Source organism: Ambystoma mexicanum, chromosome 11 (assembly GCF_040938575.1).
Source record: "Ambystoma mexicanum isolate Mex_15411 chromosome 11, UKY_AmexF1_1, whole genome shotgun sequence".
Taxonomy (NCBI): Eukaryota; Metazoa; Chordata; class Amphibia; order Caudata; family Ambystomatidae; genus Ambystoma; species Ambystoma mexicanum.
In genome coordinates this window covers 956,144,728-956,172,214 of record NC_090934.1, presented here as the reverse complement: position 1 = coordinate 956,172,214, position 27,487 = coordinate 956,144,728, and the positions used below count along the sequence as shown (strand labels likewise).

General features: G+C 47.7%; 1 protein-coding gene across 10 annotated transcripts in view; it reads right to left on the bottom strand.

Annotated features, from left to right (window-relative positions):
• PPP6R3 (protein phosphatase 6 regulatory subunit 3) overlaps positions 1-27,487 on the bottom strand; it is a 2,530,957-nt gene that overhangs the window by 1,458,021 nt on the left and 1,045,449 nt on the right. For all 10 annotated transcript variants that reach the window (XM_069624114.1, XM_069624109.1, XM_069624112.1 and 7 more), the window contains one exon: positions 14,140-14,269. In XM_069624114.1, the coding sequence (XP_069480215.1) occupies positions 14,140-14,269 (130 nt within the window). The remainder of the gene's footprint in view (positions 1-14,139; positions 14,270-27,487) is intronic.

The following is a 27,487-nucleotide window of genomic DNA, read 5'->3' as shown; positions in this document are numbered from 1 at the left end:
GCATTCGACATTTTTTTTCCGGTCCTTTTGGTTTTAAAAAAAAGGGCATCCAATCCTTTATTTTCGATCCTTTGGACACCAAGGCAGGTGGTATGTGCCTCTTCCTTCAGAACTTTTCAGCGTTCCCCCTCGTGATTGTTCAGCTAGCCCCACTTATCCATGGGAGCCCTTGCTCACACCTTACCGCACCAGCAGGGACCCTCTCCTGCTAAGGCCCCATCCAGTGCCACCAACCCGCCTGTATCCAGCTTGCAGCAGGGAGTGTGATCCATGGGCTCTCCACACTTTGGGCAAGTAGGAGATTTCATCCAGTCCGTTCCTTTCACTTATCCATCAGACACCTGCGCCATCAGCAGCGCCTCCAGTAAGCCTGCACCCTGCATGAATGATTACTTTATTCAAATGTATAAAGCGCACAGCGGCCCTGAGGCATCGTAGCGCTGTTGCAGAATATTCATTTGGATACAGTTGGAACAGGTTAATACGATCTAACAATAAGAAGGTTAACAGTATTAATGCAATAGGAACGTTCCATGGCACAGAGGAACAGCAGTAAGGTAACAGTGTAGTTGAATAGCTTGGTTTTTAGGGCCTTTCTGAATGTTTATTTTATTTCTATTGCGCACCTGACCCTTAGCTATCTGGGCGCGTGTGGTTACATATAGGTTGTTACAGGCAATGTGGTAAAAAAAAATACAGTACAACACTGTACATAGGTGTTAGTCAGTTCGCAGTTACAATGTAGATACAGTAAGAGATACATATTTTCAGTTACAAAACGGTGAGCATACAGAGACGGCAGACAGGGGATGCAAATTGAGTCAATAAGTGCAAGCAGAAGGAGGTAAGGGTTAACAGTGGATGGCATGAGGATGATGATTTCAGACTCTTGGTCACTTGATCATGGTTGTTAATTGCCAAGTAACCAGGAGATGGTATTTCTGCGGTAGTTGGAGAACAGCCGTTGTCGTCTTGAGGTCTGGAGAGTATTCCACAGTTGGGATGCCATGACTGGGAAGCTTGCTCCCTCCTGCTCTTTTAGATTTATACCTCGGGACCAACAGGCATGAGGTATTGGTCGACCTGGTGACCTGTGTTGAAGATCTGTTGGTGACCTTATCGGTAAGGTACAGTGGGGCTGTATGGTTCAGAGCTTTGAAGGTAAGACAGTGTTTTCAGCTCGATCTTTTCCTTCATAAAGAGCCATTTGCACCGTTTTCTTAATGCAGAGATATGCTCTTTTTGGTATATTTAATGCCGCTCTTAGTGCATTATTCTGCATAATTTGTTGAGCACCAATTTGCTGGCTCCCAAATAGAGGCCGTTGCAATAGTCCAGTTTGGACAATGTAAGTGCTCTAGCCAAGGTGAGGTAGCTTTCTGTCTAGAGCAGTAGTCTGTTTGCCAGTGTAAGCGGTAGCTGATGCAGTCATGTTAACTTGTTTATTGAAGTTAGAAGTGGCGTCCAGATAAAAACCTAGAGTTTTTATGTATTTGGCCACTGGGATGCTGTTCCCATCTACGTTAAGAGGCATAGTTTGTGCTCATTTTATTTATGTTAGCTGGAGAACCCACCAACAGGAGTTCCGTTTTGTCGTCATTCAGGCAGAGACCATGAGCGGCCATCCATGCCTGAATGATTTGGTAAATTTTGTTCCCAAGCCGTACATCTATATCGTAGGTGCCTGTTAGAGGAAGGAGTATCTGGGTGTCATCTGCGTAATTTGTGTAGGTGACACCCAGACAGTCTAGTTCATCAAACAGAGGCTTTGTAAAGAAATTATATAAGGTCGGGGACACACACGAGCCCTGAGGCACTCCGCACGTGATGGGAATGGGGTCAGCTGATGCAGACGGTGAGAAGACTTGCATGGTCCTATTGTTTAGGAACGATTAAATCCAAGTGACTGCTGACTGAGAAAAGTGGGCTGCAGCGGCGAGGTGATCACAAAGTACTCTATGGTCGACCAGGTCAAAGGCCGCCAATAGGTCCAGGAGAAGTAGGATTGCGATTTTTCCTTTGTCTTTGAGAATATCAATCTGGCTTTTGATGTCAAGGAAAGCCGTTTTGGTCCCATGTTGGGGTCTAAAGCCAGACTGCCGAAAGCCCAGGAACGGATTTGTTTCTTGGAATACCCTATCCAGAATCTTTATCAGAAATGGGACCGTTGTGGTTGGCCTGTAGTTGGTAGTCGAAGGATTGTTTTTTAAGTAGTGTGAGTGCCCAGGATTCCTTCAGGTTACTGGGTACAGTACCCGACGTAAATGACACATTGATTAGTTTGGTTATAAGGTGGCATCTTTGATAACCTGTGCTGGACAAATATCGCCTTGGCATTTTGAAGTTTCCAAAGAGGCGATGATTTTTTTGGACCTCTGGTACAGATATTTAGGAACATTTGAAGCCTTAGGGTCGATGGGTGTGAGGCTCATGCGGCGACTGAGTTGAGACTAGGTTGGTAAGGTTGCGCCCTTTGCTATTTTCGTTTGCAGGGTGGCAATTTTGTTGGTGAGAGCATTCTGAATTTTCGTGCACCAGAGTGTCTATTTAGCAGGTAACAATGGGGAGGGGGGATGGGTGGTGGTGGTGGGGGGCGACTCGATTTCTCACCAGATGGTGAAAAGCTCTTTGGTGCTGGACCCAGCTTGGTAATTCTGTTATAGGTATCTCGTTTGGTGCGGATAATCTCTTCTTTGTAATTCGTGCAGAGAGTGGCCAAATTAGTTTTGTTCTCTGAAGGGGTATGTTTCCATAGTGATTCAAGTTTCCTCTTTTCAGTGTGTAGAGTTTTTAACTCGGGGCAACCCAGGAGTTTAGGTGGGCTATTAGTTTGCTTTGTGCATTTTGAGCGGTGCAACTGTGTCTAAGGCTTTAGACATAGTGGAGTTGTAGGTGTCTACCAGTAGATTGGGGTCAGATGCGTTTAGAAGAGAGTTTAGGGTCGGGATTACCAGAGGCATGATTGCCTCTGTCGTGATATATCGTTCATTTCTAGTTGGGATTGGAGGAACTAAAGGGCTAATAATGTTCAGTTGTTTAATATTGTGGAGCTCAAATGGGATCAGCTAATGATCGGTCCAAGGTTGTGGATGGATATCTTTCACTGTGATATTGCAGTTCAGGTCTACTACCCAACCAAGGGTCCTCCCTTTCTCATGGTTGGACTGGATAGTTTTTTGGGTGAATCCGTGCTCGGTAAGGGTGTCGGCTATTGAGGTGGTGTGGGGGTCACTGGGGTCATTGAAGCCTAAGTTAAAGTCCCCTAGAATTAGAGTTTGAGAGGCTGTTTTGATGTTGTCTGATAGTAAGATCATCTAATCTTCCTCGAAGGAGCCTATGGGCCCTGGAGGTAGATAGATTAAGTGAATTGTGATGGTACTTTTTGCGATGTCTACAGTTTGGCTGTGAGCAGTTCACATGAGGAGAGGAGTATTGACTGCTCATGTCTAGGACATTTTTTAAGAAGATGGCAGGACCCCCTCCTCTAGTGTCCTGTTTGTCCACTCTAATGATAGAGTAATTGTCTGGTACATCAAGTAGAAGTGAAGGGCCCTCTGCTGCAAGCAGCCAGGTTTCTGTTACTGCTAGGAAGTCCAGATTTTTGGCTAGGATGTCGTCTGCTATGTCAGTAGCATGAGCTATCAGAGACCTAGCATTTATTAAGGCTCACAGGATGCTGGGCTTGGCCTCGTTAGGGGTAGTGGTATTGAGTTTAGGCTGTTTCCAATTCTCATTTTGTCACTTTGGTGTTTTGTTTTTGGCTGGGGCTCCACTCACTGGGATTTTCTTAGTAGATGAAGTGGGTTTGTTGTGATATTTGTTGAGGAGTGGCTGGTTGTGTAAAGGCAGTCTAGAGCAGAGTCTAATTTCTATCCTCGAAACTGCATGGGTGGTGAGTGTTTCCTGTACACGAGTACGCTTATTAATACGCTTACTATTAGGTGGTTTTGGCACTGTAATGTTGGCTCTGGTAGCTTTAATAAGACCTAGTGAGTTGAGAAATAGGGCCTCATTCCGAGTTTGGAGGTAATCATGGCGCTATTAGCGCCATGACTACCTCCAATACCGGTACCGAGTCCGCCCTCATTCAATGGGGACTTACCGGTCTTTTCCAACCTTTGCGGGACCGGTAAGTCCCCATTGAAAAAGCCATTCCCCATTCCCATTTGAGCCCCCATAGGGCTCAATGAGAAGGCGCTAATAACGGTACAGTAAATTGCGGTACCGTTATTAGCTCTAAAGTCCCTCAACGGGTCCCGTCCTTAACACCTGCTCAAACCAGGCGTTAAGGAAGGGACCCTCTAAGGGAACTCTGAATAGGGCTCAAATGGATTACCAGCACCGGTGTCCTTACTAGTGCCCGGTATCCCTTTGCGCCCAACTCGTAATGAGGCCCATAGTCTAGGTAGGAATTTGGTGGGCTTGATTGAGGCGCCGAGTAAATCTAGCTTAAGTGATGGAAGGAGGCGACTTGAATCCTAGAGGTTGGGACTTAAGTAGTGATCACATTTAAACCCAGGAGGTACTCGCCCTTGGGATATGCTGGTGGGGGATACCAGCCTACAGCCCCAATGAGACCTGACACTAGTAGCAATGTTGTGAATAGGGTGCACATGATGTGCCCTTAAGGTATCTTAGTAACTGGCTGTGCTGAGGTAAATGCAGATATCATATGATGCAGAAGTGTTGGAGCTAGAGTCAAACATTGTAGCATTAAGAAGCATAGATAAATACTGACTACGTCAAGCGCTGTTAGCACATGATCACATTAAAGGAGCATGGGTAAGTATTGGCTCCGTCAAGCACTGTTAACCCATTATAACATTAAGATGCATAGAAAATAATGACTCCGTCAAACACTGTTGCCAATAATGTGACTGCGTGCGGGTAGTTCCTCTAGGCATTACTGGTGGCATTACTGAATGCTGAGCAAATAGTGTAGTAGGGTGTATGTAGTGCAGGCAAAATTAAGAGATCGGGCATTGCCGATATGGTAATACGAATGCAGTTCATCTTGACCAAGTCAAAGTAGTGCCGGTTAAACAAATACAGATACATGTACAATCAGAGTATCGGTAGCTGGGAGCGGTAACGAATGAAAGCAGTTTGTTCACCATGTGTACGAGTAGAACAGCAGCATACAGAACAAGAGGGTGCAATTCAGAATAATAGGTCAAGCAGTAATGGCTAAGAGAAGGACAGATCTACAACATGTCTTCATACATATGGGAAGGAAGCAGGGTAAACTAGCTAGAGTCGGAATAGGATGTGCCATATAGCACTTGCAAAGAAACTTCTGCTGGTTTAACACGGCATTTGAAGGTAAGTGTCTCACGGCAGCATTGTACGTCGGAAAGCGATGTTGGCTGGCTTCACTCGGTCGATCGTGGGCTGAAGAGCTTCAAGATGAAGAAGAGGTGGCAAATAAAACTATCAAACGGTATATGGAGAGGGGTGTACGCTGCACTGGCCAAGCTCAGTCAGGCAGAGCCTTTTTCGTTTGCCTTTGTCAGGGGCCCGGCTTTTGCCTGCCAGTGACCCGCAATTGGCTATCACGTGAGGAGGGCCAATCAGCTTGCTGTGGCTCCTTAGATGTTGTAGATGCTGGCCAGGAAGGCGGCTGCGGCCATCTAAGAACGCCAAAACCTTGTAGCTTGTGAATGCCATGAACACGGTGAATGTTCGTAGTATCTTAATATGGGCACAACTTCTGCAGAATATCACTGCATAAATAACTAAATTATGTTGCAGTATTGCGACAAGATGCGCGGGATCTGGGTGTTCGTTTTGGTTAAGCCTCCAGGCTTACCCTGGGCACACCAGTGCCTGCAGGAAGGGTGGGCTGCTTCTGCAGCCTCTGGGGAGAGGGAGCTCCTGCTCCTACCTCGGGACGAGCTTTGTGATGTCATGAGAGAGTTCTCCTTTCCGAGTTTGGGTGGTAGGGCGTTCCAGGATTTTGGTGCTAGCCCTTTGAAGCTGGTACCGCCGGCTTTGACATGGTTGAACGAAGGGACTGAGAGTTGGTGTGCGTGTTGGTCTCATTTTGGTCTGTGCGTGGGAATCTGATTAATTTGTTCCACAAGATAGGAGGGGACAGATTGTGACAGGCATCTGTGTGATGGTTAGCGCTTTGAACGGTATGTGCTCTTTAAATCGGGAGCCAGTGGGCATCTCGTCTGGCATGAGAGATATTCTCTCGCCTAAGGATGCTTAGAGCCGCTCTGAGAGCATTGTTTTGCGTGATTTGCAGTTTAAGTTTTTTGGATGATGTACCAAGGAGGACAACATTACAGTAGTCCAACTTTGCCCCAATAATGTCTCTTCCAATGTTGAGTCAGTTTGACGATAGATGAACAAGTTAATCTCTTACCTGGTAACGTTCTTTCGATGGGATGGTCCGACGACGTATTCCATATCTATGACAATAATCACCACAGCTGTGCTGCTTCGGAAAATCTTTCGGCGTATGCATCCTGCGTCCCTCGAGGACCTCCTCCGACGGCCGACGTCACTGGATGTTATAAGTAGGACGCACGACACCCGTAGCCTCAGTTGTAGTTTTTTCCCCAGAATGTGTGGCACCATTCTTCTGCCAGTCTGACCACATAAAGCCTTGCGGAAACGTAAGCTGCAATCGCATAAGAAATTCTGTAGCGGGGAAGGCAGGGAGGGAGCGATATGAAATACGTCGTCGGACCATCCCATCGAAAGAACGTTACCAGGTAAGAGTGTAACTTGCTCTTCGAGGGGATTGGTTCCTCCATCGTATTCCATATCTATGACAGACTCCCAAAGGAGTACCAATGCAAGGAGGTGGGAAAAGAATTTAGCAAAAGAGATTTAGAATGCCCAATCAAATTGCGGAGCAAAGGACCGCCTTGACAAAAGCCAGATCCTGCCCACGAATGGAATCGAGGGAGTAGTGACGTAAAAAAAGTATGGACCGAAGCCTAGGTGGCTGCGTCACAGATGTTACGAATAGGAACACCCCTCTGTAGGGCAGTAGAGGCAGCCTACCCCTGGTAGAATGGGCCCGCAAGCCTACCGGTGGGTCCTTACCCGCCAATCGGTAACACTCAGATAGCCAGAATAATCCAGCGAGACAAAGTCTGCTTAGTCACAGCTTGTCCCAAACGTTTTCCAGCGTAACCAATGAAGAGTTGATCGTCCACTCTGACCCGGGACATGGGTAAAATATAAAAGCTTAACGCTCTCCTAGGATTGAGCCTATGTAGCCTCTCCTCTTCCTTACCAGGATGTGGAGGAGTATGAAATGCCGAAGAATAACCTTCTGGCCTAAATGAAATTCCGACACCACCTTTGAAGAAAGGAAGGACGAACTCCAAGGACAACCCTGTCCTTCTGAAATACAGTGAAGGGTGGCTTAACTGAAAGTGCCTGTAACTCACTCACTCTGCGAGTGGAAGTGACCGCAACCAAAAATACAGTTTTAAGAGTTAACAGTCTCAAAGGGTATGAATGCAAAGGCTCAAACGGAGCACCCATCAGAAACTTGAGGACAAGGTTCAAATCCCAACCGGGCACCTGGAAAGGTGACGGAGGGAACACATTAGTGAGCCCTTTTAGAAACTGAGAAATTAAAGGAATTTTAAAATAAGAACACTCTTCAGACGAGCGCTTAAATATGGACAGCGCTGCAGGTAACCTTTAACAGTACCCACTTGCAAGCCCCTTTGGGCTAAAGAAAGCAAAAAAAGACAGAACCACAGGAATGTCACATGCAAAAGGATCCACATTCTTAACCCTGCACCAGTCGCAGAACTTTCTCCAACGGCAACGGCACAGGGACTTTGTTGCGGGCCTTCTGGTCGAAAGCAACACCTCCATCACGTCTTCAGGGAGGTCCCAATCCTTACACCTCAACCTTTCAGAAACCAAACGTGAAGGTTGAGGGATCTGACCTCTGGATGGAGAACCTGACCCACCCCCTCCCTTGAGAGCAGATCGTCTCAGTAGGGAAGACGACGTGGAGGTCAGATGGACAAGTCGAGAAGGTCCGGGTACCACGTCCTCCGGGCCCACACCGGAGCAATGAGGATCATCCGGGAAACGAACCTTCGTAAACCTCCGCAGCACTTGCGGAAACACGTACAGCAGTGGGAAAGACCACTCCACCACGAACGCGTCTCCTAAGGCTCTTTTTGGAGGAAATTCCCGCAAGCAGAACCTTTCGCACTTCCGGTTGACACTGGAGGCGAAGAGATCCACTTGAGGGGTCCCCCAAAGGGCGAAGATCTCCAGGAGAATATCCTGAGCAAACTCCCACTCGTGAGAGATCGCGCTCGGCCTGCTCAGGGCATCCGCCGTCTCGTTTGTCTCCGGCCAGATAAACTGCCGAGATCCAAACTTCCTGCTGGATGGCCAGAACCAGAGCTGCATCGCCTCCCTGCACAGAGGAAGTGACCCTGCCCCTCCTCCCCCTTTTTGTTGAGGTAGTGCATGGCCACTGGGTTGTCCGTCAGGATCAGGAAATTCTTTCCTCGCACAGTCGGCAGAAAAGCCTTCGGGGCAAGCCCGACGGCCCTCCGCTCCAACAGATTGATTTGGAGTCTGGACTCCGATGGAGACCAACGACCGCTGACTCAACTCGTTGGCACGAGCTCCCCATCCCTTGAGGGATACATCCGTCATGATCGTCATCTCCGGCCAGGGTAGCCAAAAAGGAGCCCCCTTCATCAGATTGCCATCGACGGCCCACCACAGAAGGTCCTGGGCGACCGAGGACGGCACCTGAACAGGGTCCGACATCCTGCCGAAGGACAGAGCACTGGAGCTTGAGTGCCCATTGTAAAGATCTCATCCGCAACCTGGCCTCTGGCACCAGAAGAATGCAGGATGCCATGAGGCCGAGCAATGTCAAGAACTCGAACGCTGGGAGACTCTGGGCAAGCTGAACCTTGTGCACCATCTGCTGAATGTGATGAGCCCTCACCTGGGGAGGAAAACACTGCCCCAGGGACGTGTCGAGCACTGCTCTGATGTACTGGAGCCTCTGAGTTGGTGTCAAATGGGACTTCTTTAAGTTGGGGGAGAAGCCCAACTTGTGGAGGGAGTGGCAGGTGACTGACAGATGATCCAGGACTTGCTCGGGAGAGCGCACCTGATCAACCAATCGTCCAGCTAGGGGTAGACGTGAATCCCCCCTTTCCTGAGATGCGCTGCCACCACAACCATGAGCATGAAGACCCTCGGGGCGGAGGTCAAACCGAACGGCAGGACCCGAAACTGAAAGTGCGAGTCGCCAACCGCGAACCTCCGGTACTACTTGTGCATTGGATGGATCGGCACATAAGTGTCCTTGAGGTCGAGAGACACCAACCAGTCCTGAAGTTGAAAGGGCCTGGAGGACTTGAGAGAGAGTAACCATCTTGAACTTGTCCTTCCTGAGGAGTTTGCTCAAACCGCGCAAGTCCATGATGGGTCTCAATCCCCCGTCTTTCTTGGAAATCAAAAAATAAGGGGAATACCATCCCTTGTTCCTCTCCGCTACAGGCACCAGTTCTATGACACCTTTCTCCAGCAGGGATTGAATTTCCTGCACAAGGAGCGGATCCGGACTCTTCAAAGAGATTCCCCGGTGGATTGTCCCGAGGCCTCTGCCGGAAAGGAAGACAGTAGCCGTGACCTATGATCTCCAGAACCCACGCATCTGAAGTAATGGCACGCCACTCTACAAGATGCTGCGCCAGCCTTCCCCCAACCGGCGAACCATGGGACATGGCCTCATGACTGACCTTAAGCGGCTGCGGCGTTGCCTGAGGGCAAAGAGGCAACTGCCCAGCTGCCTTGGCACCTCGAGTACCTTGTTTTCCACCTCTGGCACTCCTACGGTGGCCCCTTTGACTGGCAGCTGGTCTCGCTTTACCAAAGGATGAGTAATAACGAAAGGAACCTCCCCTCCATTACTGTCCCCTAGGACAAAAAGGCGGAAGTTGTCGAACTGCAGCGCCCAACGACTTTGCTGCAGCTTTGGAGGTCTGCAACCTCTCAAGGCTCTCGTCAGCCTTGCTGCCAAAAAAAATGTTCCCCGTCAAAGGGCATGTTGACGAGCCGGGCCTGCACATCAAGAGCAAACCCCACACTTCCGCAACCACGCAAACCTGCGTATTACTGTGCTCGCTGCCATGGACCGGCTGACACAATCTGCCATGTCCAAACCAGACTGAACGGCCTCACACATGGCATCCTTGCCATCCTGGACCATAGCAAGGAAACCATCCCGTTCGTCCCCTTCGGGAATATGTTCAGCAGCAAAGGAAACAGTTCCACAGAGTGTGCGTAAAACGAGACAAGGCACATACGGAGTTGGCTGCCTGAAGCGCCATACCCCCTGAAGAAAACACTTTCTTCGCCCAACCATTAAAACGTTTGTCGTCCCCATCAGGAGGGATGGTCGGATACGGCGCCTGCTTTGCTGGGGCCGTAGCCGCCTGCACCACCAAACTCTCCGGAGTGAGGTGCTTGGTTAAGTAGCAGGGGTCGCTACTGGCTGGGCGGTATTTTCGTGGCAAAGACTTGCCCACTGCCGGGAGACTCTCCGGAGCAGTCCAAGCCGCCGCCACCCTCCTCTGTAGAGCCATATGGAACGGCAGTACGGGGTCAGTTGGTGGACCTTGGTCGAGGATATCAGTAAGGTCATCCTGAAGGAAAACCCCTGGGGGAGCAGACCACCCCAAGTACTCGGTAACCCTAGACATAAGGCGCCGGTACGAAGAGTCGGCATGAGTGCCAGGCTCAGGCCTACAAAACTCCACCTCCGGAGAGGTGTCCAGACCACTGGCGTCGTGCAGGGACTGACGCAGGTCCTCAATTTGGCTATGGCCCAAGAGAATCTCATCTGGCACCGTAACAGGAACCATGCCATCATCAGAGCCCTCATCCACCTCTGAAATTAACTCAAGATGGCGGTAAGAGGGCACAGAATGGGGAACCAAAGCCATGCTTGACCTTGGCCAGAGCCTTTCTAGGGGGTTCCACCGTGCCCCGGGGTACCCCCGTCGAAACAGCCTCGAAAGGCGTCAAGGGCGTCGAATGAATCGATGCCGAACGCGGCGCCGACAGCATCGACGGCGTCGACAAAGGCCTCGAGGGCGGAACCCCGAGCATGTCCCTCGACAGCCTGGGAGCCGATGGCGTCGACGACTTCTTCGGAGGCGGAGCCTCGAAAGAGTCAGTCGACTACCTCGGCGCCACAGGCGTCGACGTCTTCCTCGAAGACACCACAGGAGCACACGGTCTCGAGCGCGTCGAGGACCGGGAAATGGAACAGGCATGACGAGAATGATTCCCCTTATCCGAGCGGGACCTTTCCCGCAAATCGTGACGACCACCCGAGCCCTAAGGCGTACAAGCGGTGTCTCTCGACCAATCACGACCGACCCCACTCGGAGGCGCGGACAGACCGGTGCCCTGCGATTCGAGAATCGCTAGCATTTTCTTACCGGAGGAAGCCCATTCCTCCGGCGTCGCATGCTTGGTGGGATAAGCAACCTGCCGACGGGCGGAGTCCTTGGATGAGGACGTTGAAGGCGACCGATGAAAGCACTTCCGGGAGTGCCTCGAAGAGGCAGAGAAGTGGCGGGACCTACTCCGGGACCGAGACCCACTGGACTTCTGACGACGATGCAGAGAGTCGCCCCTCGAAAGCCCAGCAAACCTCGACTTCCGTGGCTTGCACACCTTACATACCAACAGTTTCTTCTTGCGCTCCCGCAAGGCTTTGGATGTAAGCGACTGGCAGTCGACACAATCATCCGTGTCATGGGCCTCCCAGAGGCACCAGAAGAAGGCATCGTGCGAGTCCGTCACCGACATCTTGGACCCACAGTCCCCATATTTCTTGAAGCCCAGACGCGGGGTGGAAGAAGAGGTAGACATCATGAAGGATAACTTCACAAACAAACAGGTTCTAAGAACCGATAAAGAACAGAAACTCCAAAGAGTCGAGGCGCGCTGAGATCTCCAAAGCGAACACGTTCGCGGAAAAAACTGAACTGAGGCTACGGGCGTCGTGTGTCCTACTTATAACATCCAGTGACGTCGGCCATCAGAGGAGGTCCGAGGGCGGCGTATCAACATCATCGACGCAGGCGCCAAAAGGTTTTCCTAAGCAGCACAGCTGTGGTGATTGTCATAGATATGGAATACGTCAGAGGACCCAATCCCCTCGAAGTGGTTTTATGCATTGATGATTTTTGTCGTGAGCACAGCTGAGGATGAAATGGCACTGACTTGTCTTTCCATTGACAGGGTGGAGTCGAGGTATACATCTAGAGTCTTTACTGCAGCAGACTGTGATTACAGTATTCTCAATGCTAAAGGAGCTGTATTTGTCGTCAAGTGACTCTTTAGGGCCTACCAGTAAGATTTCTGTTTTTTCCCCGTCAATACATAGGCCATTAGCCACCATCCAAGCCTGGATGAGTGCATGTGTCTTCTGGAGAGTGTAAAGATCTTGCTCATAAGTCACCAGTTAGTGGGAGCAGAACTTGTGTCTCGTCGGCATAGTTGGTAAATGTTATGCTGAACGATTCTAGGTCATTGAACAGGGGTAGAGTGAAGAGATTATAGAGAGTAGGGAAGGTGCACGACCCTTGTGCGACTCCACAGTCGATGGGGGATGGAGTGCCTGATGACTGGTCGGAGAGGACCCTCATGGCTCGACACTCCAAGAAGGATGTTATCCAGGTAGTGGCTTCTTGGGAAAAGTGAGCGGTTTCCCTAAGGTGTTTGCACAGAATTTTGAGGTCGACCAAGTCGAAGGCAGCCGAAAGGTCGAGGAGTAGGAGGAGCAAAGATTTGCCCTTGTCCGTGGTTTCAAGGAGCAGATTCTTGAGGTCTAGCAGAGCTGACTCCGTGCTGTGGCAAGGACGAAAGCCAGATTGCCTCCCCCTACCCCCCGAGAATGTTGTGTGCTTCAAGATCGGACTGAATCTGCAAATATGCTGCCTTGTCCAAGATTTTCAACAAGAATGGAATGGTAGCGATTGGTCTATAGTTATTGGGAGAGTCTGGATCAAGGGTCGGTTTCTTGAGCAACGCCCGAACCCAAGCTTCCTTGAGGGAAGGTGGCAGGATACCTGAGGCAAAGGAGGCGTTAATGAAGGCTGCGACGAAAGGAGTCTGTGATTCCGCAAAGTCTTTGACTAAGCTAGCTGGACAGATGTTACCCTTACATAATGGTTTGATATGCTCCATGATCAGGAGGACTTCCGCTATGGTTACATCCTTGAAAGCAAATTGTATTCGTTTTTTTGTGCCCTTTGGGCCATTTGAGGCTGAGCCGTTGGCAGTAGGCTTTGGGTGAGAGGACGTGACTGTAGGCAGGTTGTTGAATTGGGTCTTTAATTTTTCCTGAAGTGTTTTAATTTTGTCTAGCATGGCGTGCTGGATGTTGTTACACCATATTTCATCTTTCATAGTTTGCTGTGTTGTGGTGGGGGAGGAGGGGAGACGATCAGTTCATTAAAGATAGCGAATAGCTCTTTGGATTGGGAGTTAGCTTTCTCAATTCTGAGGTTGTAAGCAGATGCTTTAGCTCTAGAGATAGCCTTTTTGTATTGTTCAGCAATTGACAAATCGGTTTCTCGATAGGACACTGAGGGGCAAGATTGCCAGTCGTTCAGTGCTGTCCGTTTGGCGGCTCTTATGTCCTGGAGTTCTTGGCTGAACCATGAGTCCGCATGTTTGATATGCTTGACCCTTTTTTTCTCTAGTGGGGCCACAGCGTCTACTGCTTCTTTGAGAGTGGCGTTCTAGAGCTCTACTAGTTCCATAGAGTTTTTTTTAAAGTGGATGTGCCAAGGCTGAGGTTTGAATGAGGGGGAAGATTCTGTCTTTGGTAAGCAGTTTTTTTGACCTGCCCATAACAGCGGGCAAAGATGGGCTATGTTTATCCCTATTTTTTTAGGGTACGAGGAAGTGCAGTAGATGGTGGTCAGAATTAAATTTTAAGTTGCGTATATTTCTTAAATATTTTAATTTTTGTGTAATGTGTTCTGCGAAAGGTTTGCTTCACACCACTGCACAGCAGCAAATAAATGCTAGATGTTAAACAATATGGAATGCAATGTATATACACAAGGCAGACTCAGTTCAAGAGATTGGCCATTTACTCACATTTGGAGGGGCAAGGAGTAGGTCGTGGAAACATTTTAATCTGGTTCTAATGGCTTCTAGTACACTTTTACTGACTGAAGTTGTTGAAGAGCTCATACCAGGCGGGCATAGATCGATGTGACCTTCAAACCTACAATAAGAAAAGAATATTTAGGTGAGAGCTGCTGGGACGGATTCAGTGCATCATATTCAGTTCATTTGAAAGCAGGGAGAACAGGGTAACTTAACCGCAAACAGTAATGCCTCTGTAACAAACTTAATATTTTGATCAATAGTCTTTTCATTTTTACATATGTATTTTTAAATTCAGCGAACACATTGACAGTTTACATCATTCTATGTCAGCACATTACTGCTGATTTCCAGCAAACTCTGTTTGCAGAAGTTTACATTATGCCCAAATGGCACGTGTTCAGCATACATACTAAATGCATAATTGCTAGTTTACAATATGCCCACAATTTCTGGCAGGCCTCATTCCGTGGCCCATTTCCATTCTATACACTTAACCAAGTTTTAATTGCCCAAGACAATATTACCATTGGTTGCCAGTGCCAGAAAAAAGGAAGGCCTATGCACCATAGGGTGGTCCAAGCACACGGGCAGTAGCTGCGCACACAATAGTATAGACCCTGCACCCACGTAGTGTTTGCAGGTTGGTTGGGTTGAGAAATCAGACAGGTCTAGGTGGGACATGTATCAGCACCATTTGCTGGGTACCTCTTTATGGCAGATTTACATTACTTGTCATATCACCAGGTCAAAGGACAAGCACAGCGCCAGTCGTTATGGCAGTGATAATAAAGTGCAACTTGGTTAACTGTGCCTTCAATGATAAATCAATCCCCAGCACAAAGACATAAGCACCAATGTTGGCACTTAAAATAACATGAGGTCATGACAATGATTTGACATTTTTGCAGAGTGAGTTTCAAAATGTAGATGTTGTGCATAGGCAGACATTTATTGCCCTGTCCCTTGCACTTGCATATTAGATTTAATATGCGTCGACATGGGCGTATAAGTAACTAGATGCCAGCTTATCTCCGACACCTCCCACAATGCTCCATTCAGTGAATATATTCAGACCCCCCCACTCTACCTCCAGAGTGTGTAGTAGAATGTTGAGGCTATGTCACAGGTTGTAGTAGCTGTGTCAAGATCATCACCCTGTTCCACTTTTGCCATATTTATACCAAGTTACTCAATGTAGTGACTAATGTACTTTTAAGTCCATAGTTCCCTTTCCTCCATACTGTGTGGGAGTGCCCATACGAGAAAGAGACCAAAATCTTTTGACCCGCAAGAAAGTGCACTTCCCCTTTACATGATATGATATATATATATATATACACACACACACACACACATACACGTTTTACCTACCTTGTGGGGACTATGTGTGGATACCTACCTTGTGGGGACTAAACCTTCCCAAAGTTCTAGAAATGGGCTAATAGCAGAACTATGTTCAGAAAAAATTCATAATACAGGATCCAACTTCATATTTGCAAAAATACTTATTTTTTTACTCGCGTGTACGGTACCATCTTTGTGGGGACTTGAACGCGTGTTACCATCCTTGTGGGGACTTACTTTATTATTCTTATTTGGGATGGATTGCACCATAGGCAAATGGACAAATGCTTACTTTATAGTACTCAATATACATTATACAATTGTATTTCTACATGTGAGCATTATAGCTATGACAACATATGGATTTTGATGGTTTGGCATTTCCCATAAAATGTTTAATGTGCATGTGAAACTTAAAAAGGCACTTAGTTTCTGCCATTAAACACTATAATAAACACTCAAAAGGTTTCCGAAAAGAAAACTGCAACAGAGGAGATGACTTGATTGACCCAGGCTGACACACTGTGGCCAACAAGGAATAAAGAATTCAAATTTAGATTTAATTCTTTCACAGACATCATCTTCCCTGGTAACTCATATCTGCTCTTTAGAAATGGTGGAATGGAAATGGTGTTGCTTTCTTCTTTTGGAATGTGTATAATAATAGTGGAGTTAACTTTCCTATAGGGGTGCGATAATCATGATAATGTCCCCACAGAGAGAGTGTGTACTTGCAATCATGTTGAGGTCCCCACAGAGATTGTGTGTGATTACAATAATGATAAGGTCCCCATAGAGATGGTGTGTGATTAGGACTATACTCAAGTCCCCACAGAGACAGTGTGTAATTATGATGATGTTAAGCACTTGGGCATTAGCCCTCTATAAATCTAAATATAATACAAGAAATACAAATACAAAATATGGTCCCCACAGATATGGTAAGTGATTATGATAACCCTAAAGTCCCCACAGAGATGGTGTGTGATTACAATGATGATAAGGTCCCCACAGAGATGGTGTGTGATTATGACTACACTCCAGTCCCCACAGAGACAGTGGGCCTCATTACACGGATGGCGGTAGGGATTTACCGATACCGGTAAAATACCGGTACCGGTAAATCCTTACCGCCTTACCACATGGTCCCTTTGCGGGTTGGGTGATTTAACGCCTGCTTTTTGCAGGCGTTAAAATCCAACCCGCTAAGGGACCTCGGAGCTAATTACGGCACCGCAAAATTGCGGTGTCGTAATTAGCGCCTTCCCCATTCCCATAGAGCCCTATAGGGCAGAAATGGGAATGGGGAAGGGCAATGGTGGAAGGGGGATTTACCGCCCCTCCAACCTTGGAATGGGGCGGTAAATCCCCTTTCCGCCAAGGCGGTGCCGGTATTTTACCGGCATGAGCCATGGCGCTAATAGCGCCATGGCTCACCGCCTACCGTGTAATGAGACCCAGTGTGTAATAAGCGCTTTGCCATTAGCAGCTATATAAATCTAGATAAAATACAAAATACAATTACAAAATAACATCCACACAGAAATGGTATGTGATTATGATAACGCTAAAATCCCCACAGAGATGTTGTGTAATTTCAATGATCTTTAGGTCCCACAGAGATGGTATGTGATTATGTTAGTGTGTAATTATGATGATGTTAAACACGTAGGCTTAGCCGCGGTAACCAGTCATTTTACCGTAGAAAATGTCAAAGTGGTACATTTAATTGCGACCAAAATACAGAAAAATGCAAAAAATATGAAACACATATGTATACGGTAGAGAAAATAAGGTTACCACAGATATGGTACGTGATTATGATAACGATAAAGTTCCCATAGAGATGGTGTGTAATTTTAATGATGTTTAGGTTCCCACAGAGATGGTATGTGATTATGTTAACCCTAAAGTCCCCACAGAGATGGTGTGTAATTTCAGTGATGTTTAGGTTCCCACAGAGATGGTATGTGATTATGTTAACCCTAAAGTCCCCACAGAGATGGTGTGTAATTTCAATGATGTTTAGGTCCCCACAGAGATTCTATGTGATTATGTTAACCCTAAAGTCCCCACAGAGATGGTGTGTAATTTCAATGATGTTTAGGTCCCCACAGAGATTCTATGTGATTATGTTAACCCTAATGTCCCCACAGAGATGGTGTGTAATTTCAATGATGTTTAGGTCCCCACAGAGATGGTATGTGATTATGATAACACTAAAGTCCCCGCAGAGATGGTGTGTAATTTCAATGATGTTTAGGTCCCCACAGAGATTCTATGTGATTATGTTAACCCTAAAGTCCCCACAGAGATGGTGTGTAATTTCAATGATGTTTAGGTCCCCACAGAGATTCTATGTGATTATGTTAACCCTAATGTCCCCACAGAGATGGTGTGTAATTTCAATGATGTTTAGGTCCCCACAGAGATGGTATGTGATTATGATAACACTAAAGTCCCCGCAGAGATGGTGTGTAATTTCAATGATGTTTAGTTCCCCACAGAGATGGTGTGAATAAGAATATTTTTAAAGTCCACCCAGAGGTCACCAGAGGTCAACAAAAACTTGAACTGAACATTTGAGTCTAGTATTGAACTCCTCAATGGTTGTCCTCATTAATCATCTCCCCTTCCCCATCAAAAATGACTTACCGCTCCTTCTCCTACTACCGTACACTACACACACGTATTCCTCTACACACATGGCAGCCTTATGCCTATTAATACCAAATTAACCTGAGGGAGCCTTGCCAAAGCTCTCATCTCTATTGATTTCAATCACCCCCAAAGCAGTGGCTAATCAGGTATCAGAGCGCTGTCATTTAATAGATTTTGGGCTCTCCCCTTTTAAAAGAGAGAAATCGAAGTGCCACTGTCACAAACCACACAGAACCATACTGGCATTGAGGAGTCGGGTTTTGCATATGATTCCCCCACTAACCTAGTAAAGTCTCATGCAATAAAACCACCAAAATGCCAAAGGTTCACTATAGAAGACCACCTTTCAGTTAATGTATTGAGTATGATAATGATGCTGAAGTCCCTGAGGAGATGATATGCGATTATTATGATGTCCAAAAGTCCACAGAGATGCTGTGTAATTATCATGACTTTAAGGTCCTCACAGAGATTGCGTGTGATAATGTTGACAATGAAGTCCCCATATAGATAGTGTGTGATCATAATGCAGTTAAACTTCCCTTAGACATGGTGTGCGATAAAAATGGTGTCGGAACGCCAAAGAGATTGTGTTTGAATATAGTTATGTTAAAGTTCCCACAGCAATGGTGTGTTTATAATGGTATTAAAGTCCATACAGAGATGGTGTGTGATAAAAATGAGATTGAAGACCCCACAGAGATGGCATTTGATTATATTGATGCTTAAGTTCTCACAGAGATGATGTTTGATAAGGGTACTATTAAAGTTTTCATAGGTGAAGTGGGATAATAATGATGTTACCGTCCACACAGAGATGATGTGTATCAATGTTAGAGTCAGAGATGGTATGTAACAATGTTTGATAAATGGATCTTGTATGATATGACTTCTACAATTTTGGTGGCTTTTTGGCAATATGCTCTGCAATAGAGGGAAGGTAGGGATTGGTGGTAGCAGATCAAATGTGAGCTGCAAATCCTGAAGTGTTGAATAGTACAGATGTAGATGTACGTGCTTGGCTTTCTGTGAGCTGGTGAGATACCGAGTGAATTGAACATGTAGATATTGTGTTGATACATGGGCCCCAGGTGTGGTGTTCCATGAAATACAAACAGGATTCATCTTAAGAACATGGGTAGGTGTGGCAATGCAACATGGGAGATCACAGAACAGATTAGGGTGTTTTCCCTTATGGGTGTGTGAGTGGCCATGCCACTGTGAGGGGAGTTTTAGTTGGTTGATATAGAGAGGTTAAGATGAATAAGGGAGCATGAAGGTAAATAACATCACAATAAAGATTTTAAAGGCCCCACAGAGATGTTGTGTGATGTTGAGGTTAAAACCCCTGCAGAGACAGTAGTTGATGATGTGAACATTTTTTTCTAAGATGGAAATGTTTAATGCTATATGTTGCCCTCATTGTTAGTGTGTGATGATGGTTATGTTACACATCACATAGACCAATTGTGACATAATGGTGATTTAATTGCTCCCAGCAAGGTGTTGTGTGATGACAGGAAACCGAGGAAGCTAAATTAGAAGTGAGGTGTCAGTGATCAATAGTCACCAAATGAGCATGTAGACCACATCTCCTCAAGCCAATAGATGGCTTCTCCACAGCAATTGTTTGATTGTGGTGCTTTCATCTACATTGCATTGTGAATGTTGAGCCCTAGTTTAATGTCTCAAAAGATAAAAGGCTTGATTATGAGTTGAATGGAATTCTCTTTGATAATTCTGTCCAATTACTGTATTGTTATTTTGTTGTAATAGCACTACCACATCAGACCTGGAGATACATCTTACAGATTCTGAGGTGGTGCAAATCCCCATTATTCTGTCCTATTAAACTAAAATGGGGTATGGAGGATTAACAAAGGACCGTCATTTTTCAGGTGCTAACTTCTCCATTTTGTGGACGAAAAACCGCCAGTCAAATGCTGGAGTTTTTTTCCTCCAACTAAACTCCAACATCGATAAATGGCTGTGTGTTAAAATTGGTAGTAGATCTGTTACACACATTGGGCCTCATCACGAGTTGGGCGGTAATGCTGGCGGCATTACCGCTGGTGCTAATAGCCCTACTGCCAAACCCCCAGGCGCTATTAGCGCCGGATCACGGGTTTGGCGGAAGCGTTATTGCCCATTCCCCATTGGGCCCATTCAGGAATTCCTCATTCCCCATTGGGCACAATGGGGAACATTTGCGCTATTACCGCCGGCGGATTTTTCGCGCCGAAAATCGGAAATTTTGCCACAGATTTCCCCCCAGCTCAAAGCTGGGGGGAAATCCACCAAAGCCATGATCTGGCGGACCCTTAAATGCGGCAGTAATAGCGCTACCGCTGCATTTAAGGGTTACCGCCAGACTCGTGCTGAGGCCCATTGTATTTTACTGCACTGCCATACTTGTAAAGAGGCACAGTGTCTAGTGTTGTGGTGATTTTAAAGCACCCACAAGGATGGTCTGTGAGGACTATGCCTCTACCCATGTGGGAAACTGTACTTTTAGTTACGCTCCTGAAAAGGTTTGTGACTATTGTGATGCCAAAGTTTCCATTAGTATAAACTGTAAATGATGGTAAAGAAGCAACAAACATGGTAGATGGCCTCTCCTCTTCACCCTCTATACCTTTGTATAAGGAAAACATATTTCATCCTTTGTCTTTCACCATCACTTTTTTACTGCTGATGACACTCAAAACATGTATCTACTTCACCCCAGCCATCTTGGAATGGATTACCAACTGTCTCCCTGTAATTCATTACTAGATCACGCCTCATGCTGAACTCCACAAAAATGGAAATCCTCTTTCGAAGGGATAGGTTCCTCCGACGTATTCCACATCTATGACAGGTAATCACCACAGCTGTGCTGCTTTGGAAAATCTTCGGCGTCTGCGTCCTGCGTGGATGACGTCGATACGCTGTCCTTGAGGGCCTCCATCGAGCCGACGTCACCGGATGTTATGAGTAGGACGCACGACCCCCGTAGCCTCAGTTCTGTTTTTTCCGCGAACGTGTTCGCTTCGGAGATCTTGGTGCGCCTCGGTTCTTCTGAGTACTTCTTTCGGTTCTTTGAACCTGTTTGTTTGTGAGGATATCATGTCTTCGTCTTCTTCTGTCCCGCGGTCGGGTTTCAAGAAGTGTCGGGACTGCGGTTCCAAGATGTCGCTGACAGACCCGCACAACGTCTGCCTCTGGTGCCTCGGTGAGGACCACGCTACGGATGATTGTGACGATTGCCAGTCGTTAACATCGGAGGCCTTGCGGGAGCGGAAGAAGAAGCTTTGTCGGTAGGGTGTCCAAGCCCTGAAAGTCGAAATCCGCTGGGCTTTCTACCGATGATTCGAGGGGCGACTCTCCGCATCGTCAGTGTACCTCCAGGGGGTATGGGTATCGGAGTGGGTCTTGCCATTCCTCTGCCTCTTCCAGGCACTCGCAGAAGCACTGTCACCGGTCGCCTTCCCCGTCCTCGTTCGAGAACTCCGCCCGTCGGCAGGTTACTTGTCCCAACAAGCATTCTTCTCCTGCGGAATGGGAGGCATTTCATACGGAGATGATGGTGATTTTCCAGTCGCAGGGCTCCGTTCCATCCGCGCCTTCCAAAGAAGCCGGCAGGGAACGTGCTAGGGCCACCGCTCACACGCCTTCGGGCTCGGGCGGTCGGTGCAATCATTGGGAGCCTTCGAGGACCCGATCGGACAAAGTAGATTGCTCTAGCCATGCCCGCTCCAGGTCCCGGTCCTCGACGCCCTCGAGACCGGTTGAGCGTATGAGGTCTTCTAAGAAGACGTCGACGCCATCGGCGCCATGTCCGTCGAGGGACTCTCTCGAGACTCTGCCTCCGAAGAAGTCATCGACGCCATCGGTGTCGGGGTCGTCGAAGGACACACTCGGGGCTCCATCCTCGAGGCCTGTGTCGAAGCCATCGGCACCTCGCTTGACATCGACGCTGAATCCGTCGACGACCTCCACGCCTTTTGTGGAGGCTTTACCGAAGGTACCCCGTGCATCGGTGGAAACTCTGAGGAAGGCCCCGAAGAAGTCGGTAAGGCCTGGACTTGAGCCTTTTTTTGTGCCCTCTTCCAGGGATTTGTTCCAGCCTCTGGATTATATTTCTGAGGTGGAGGAAGGGTCTGGGGAAGGTTTGGTTCCTGAGGAGGTTCCTGATGACCTGTTATCTGGTCATAGCCAGTTGGAAGGCCTGCGTCAGTCTTTGCACGATGCGAGTGGTCTTGACACCTCCCCAGAGGTTGAATTTGGCAGGCCTGAGCCTGAAGTCCCACTTGACACCTACCCAGTGGCTCCAGTACATCAGAGCAGTGCTCGACACATCCCTGGGGCAGTGTTTCCCTCCCCAGGTGAGGGCTCATCACATTCTGCAGATGGTGCATAAGTTTAACTTGCCCAGAGTCTCCCGGCGTTCGAGTTCTTGAGGTTGCTCGGCCTCATGGCATCCTGCATTCTTCCGGTGCCAGAGGCCAGGTTGCGGATGAGATCTCTGCAATGGGCTCTCAAGCTCCAGTGGTCGCAGTCCTCCGACAGGATGTCGGATCCCTTTCAGGTGCCGCCCTCGGTCGCCCAGGATCTACTGTGGTGGGCCGTCAAAGGCAATCTGATGAAGTGGGCTCCATTTTGGCTACCCTGGCTGGAGGTAACGATCGTGACAGATGCGTCCCTCACGGGGTCCAGACTCCATATCAATCTGTTGGAGCTGAGGGCCATCAGGCTAGCCCTGAAGGCTTTTCTGCCTTCTGTACGGGGGAAGACTGTCCTGATTCTGACAGACAACACAGTGGCCATGCACTACCTCAACAAAAAGGGGGGCGCAGGGTCTCTACCTCTGTGCAGAGAGGCGATGCAGCTCTGGTTCTGGGCCATCCAGCAGGAAATGTCGATCTCGGCAGTTCATCTGGCCGGAGACGAAAACGTGGTGGTGGACACTCTGAGCAGGCAGAGCACGGTCTCTCACGAGTGGGAACTGGCTCAGGAGATTCTCCTGGAGATCTCTGCCCTTTGGGGGACCCCACAAGTGGATTTCTTCGCCACCAGTACCAACCAGAAGTGCGAAAGATTCTGCTCGAGGGAATTTTCTCCAAGAGGAGCCTTAGGGGACGCGTTTGTAGTGGAGTGGTCCTTCCCACAGCTGTACGGGTTTCCTCCAGTCCTTGCATTCCGCAAGTGATGCAGAGGTTACGGAGGTTCGGTTCCCGGATGATCCTCATTGCTCCGGCATGGGAACATTGTACCCGGAACTTCTCGACATGTCCATCTGCCCTCCACGCCGTCTTCCCTACCGAGACGATCTGCTCTCATGGGAGGTTCTCCATCCAGAGGTCAAGTCCCTCAACCTTCATGCTTGGCTTCTGAAAGGTTGAGGTATAAGGATTGGGACCTTCCTGAAGATGTGATGGAGGTGTTGCTTTCGGCAAGAACGCCAGCAACAAAGTCCCTGTACTGTTGCCATTGGAGAAAGTTCTGTGACTGGTGCAGGGTTCAGAATGTGGATCCTTTTTCATGTGCCATTCCTGTGGTTCTGTCTTTTTTGCTTTCTTTAGCCCACAAGGGCCTGCAAGTGGGTACCATTAAGGGTTACCTGGCGGCGCTGTCCATATTTAAGCGCTCGTCTGAGGAGTGTTCTTATTTTAAGATTCCTTTGATTTCCCAGTTTCTCAAAGGGCTCACTAATGTGTTTCCACTGTCACCTTTCCCGGTGCCCGGTTGGGATTTGAACCTGGTTCTAAAATTCCTCATGGGAGCTCCGTTTGAGCCTTTACATTCTTGCCCTTTGAGACTGTTGACCTTGAAAACCGTATTTTTAGTTGCGGTCACTTTCGCTCACAGAGTGAGTGAGTTGCAGGCACTTTCCGTTAAGCCACCCTTCATGGTGTTCCATAAGGACAGGGTTGTCCTTAGGGTTCATCCTTCTTTTCTTCCGAAGGTTGTGTCAGAATTTAATTTAAGCCAGAAGGTTGTTCTTCTGGCGTTCTATCCTCCTCCGCATCCTGGTAAGGAAGAGGGGAGGCTCCATAGGTTGGATCCTAGGAGAGCTTTATGTTTCTACATCTCACGCATGTCCCGGGTCAGAGCGGATGATCAGCTCTTTGTAATATATGCTGGAAGGCGTTTGGGACAAGCTGTTACTAAACAGACTTTGTCTAGATGGATTATCTTGACAATTTCTGAATGTTACTGCTTGGCGGGTAAGGACCCTCCGGTAGGCTTGCTGGTCCATTCTACTAGGGGTGTGGCTGCCTCTACTGCCCTGCAAAGGGGGGTTCCCATTCATAACATTTGTGAAGCAGCCACATGGGCCTCTGTCCATACTTTTGTAAAACACTACTCCCTGGATTATATCCATGGGCAAGATTTGGCCTTTGGCAAGGCAGTCCTCTATTCTGCAATTTAATTGGGCATTCTAAAATTCAAAATTCTTTTCCCACCTCCTTACGTTGGTACTGCTTTGGGAGTCTGTCATAGATGTGGAATACGTCAGAGGAACCAATCCCTTCGAAGAACAAGTTACTTTTTTACCTGGTAATGTTCTTTCGGTGGGATTTTCCGACGACGTATTCCACATCGTTCCCTCCCAGCCTGCCCCTCTACAGAATTTCTTATGCGATTGCAGCTTCTGTTTCCGCAAGGCTTTCTGTAGTCATACTGGCAGAAGATTGGTGCCACACGTTCTGGGAAAAAACTACAACTGAGGCTGCGTGCGTCGTGCGTCCTACTCATAACATCCGTTGACGTCGGCTCGACAGAGGCCCTCGAGGACAGCGCATCGACGTCATCGACGCAGGAGCCGAAAATGTTCCGAAGCAGCACAGCTGTGGTGATTACCTGTCAGATGTGGAATACGTCTTCGGAACATCCCATCGAAAGAACGTTACCAGGTAAGAAAGTAACTTGTTCATTCATGGCTTCATTTGCTAACCCTACCTTCCCCTTTCAGCATCTCCTTCTTTCTCTCTTGAACGAGGCTTGCAACCTTGGGGGTCCTCTTTGTTAGCGACCTCCAAATGCAATAATTCATCACCACCACTACCTCTGTTGCTCATATTAACCTCCTCAACATTTGTAAAATTCCTCCTTTTATTACTAACTTGACTACTGGTCAAGCCTACTCCTAAGCCTTCCGTACTATTCCTTCGACCCTCCAGACAAAGTCCTCAACTTTTCTACCCACATATAATAAATCCTACCGATATCCTCACCCACTTCTACCTACAGACAATATGCTGCTGGCTCTCCATGCACAACCACTCCCTATTCAAGTTCATTCTCCTTGTCTTCAATGCTATCAATGGTAGTCCTCCTCAGTATCTGTCTAATTGTATATCTGCTACTCACAAACTTGTTCCCTCTGGTCCTCCTCTGTACTCAAACTGTCCCATGCAACACCTTTCCTCCTCTCTCTTCCACTCTTTCTCCCTACTTGCTCCACTGGAAGCTGCTGCCCATAACAATGAAAGACAGCCCAACTGTGGATTTCTTCAAAGCTTGGCATAAATTGAACTTACTGGCTAATGAGAAAGCCCTCCTGCCCTGCCCCTCATTATCCCTACGTGGCCCCACCACTCCCTCCAGCGACACGTAATAATGTAATATTGAAGAGTTATATAGTACTCTTTAGTTTGAAGAGCTTTGCCCCTTAGGTTAATGCTACCCTTGTAAGTGTTCTCTGATATATATTTGTTTCTGTTTGTTTTGTTTTGTCACTGGTATATGTTCCACTTTTGTACACCTTCATAAACTGGCACACCTATTGTCCATATCTTTGTGCTACTGTGCAGGGTAAGGTACTCGTGGTGGCAACAGTAAAGACAGACACACGTAATCACAGTTCAGGGGTGTTTATTAAACTGTATAGGGAGGTTGGAAAAACGCCTAATCTAAACCTAAATCTAAGATGGGAGCAAGCTACAACCATGAAATAATAATAAGGCAGTCCTAGTGGCGACTCTTAACTCAAACTAGATAACAACAACTCAATTACCTTAGCCATAAACCGCTATATCATAAATAACAATCCAGCATCATGATCCGAGTGAGAAATCGAAAACTAATAAGCGCTAATATAAATTTAAACAGATAAACTGAATAGAACGAATGAAGTGGATGAAAGTAGTGAAGTGGATGATATGAATAATTTGGATGAAAGCAGTGAAGTGGTTGCAATTAAGGAAATGGATGAAATGGATGAGAGGAACGAAGTGGACGAGAGGAATAAAAAGTGGACGAGAGGATGGAAATGATGAGTACATGATACGGACGGAGTGCACGGAATAGATAGAGTGCATGGAACGGATTGATGGCATGGAAAGACAGAATGAATGGAATGAACGGAATGTATGGAATAGATGAACCAAGTGCATGAGATGGATGTAGTGCATGGGACGTAGGTAGAACGGATAAAGTGGGTTGAACGGATGAAGAGTGTAGAATGGAGGATAAGTATAGAGCGGATGAAGTTTGTGGAGCGGATGAAGATTGTGGAGCTGATGAAGAGTGTGGAGCGGATGAAGAGTGTGGAGCGGATGAAGAGTGTGGAGCGGATGAAGAGTGTGGAGCGGATGAAGAGTGTGGAGCGGATGAAGAGTGTGGAGCGGATGAAGAGTGTGGAGTGGATGAAGAGTGTGGGGTGGATGAATAGTGTGGAGCGGATGAAGAGTGTGGAGAGCAGATGAAGTGCGTGGAGCGGATGACGTGCGTGGAAAGGATGACGTGTGCGGAAAGGATGACGTGTGCGGAAAGGATGACATGTGCGAAAAGGATGAAGTGTATGGAAAGGACGAAGAGCGTGCGGAGTGAGTGGAGCGTGTGGAGCGGATGGAGCATGTGGAGTGGATGAAGCGCGTGGAGCGGAGGACTTGTGAGGAAAGGACGAAGCGTGTGGAAGGGATGAAGTGTGTGAACGGATGACGCCAATAGAACAGTTGAAATGGGCGGAATGGATGAAGTGGGTGGAACCGATCTAGTGGGTGGAACGGATCTAGTGGGTGGAACGGATGTAGTGGGTGGAACGGATGAGGTGGATGGAACAGATTAAGCTGATGGAACAGATGAAGCAGGTGGAACGGATGATGTGGGTGGAATGGATGAGGTGGATGGAACTGATGAAGTGGATGGAACGGATGAAGCAGGTGGAACGGATGATGTGGGTGGAACGGATGATGTTGATAGAACGGATGAAGTGGGTGGAATGGACGAAGCGGGTGGAACGGATGAAGCGGGTGGAATGGATGAGGTGGATGGAACTGATGAAGTGGATGGAACAGATGAAGCAGGTGGAAAGGATGATGTGGGTGGAACGGGTGATGTT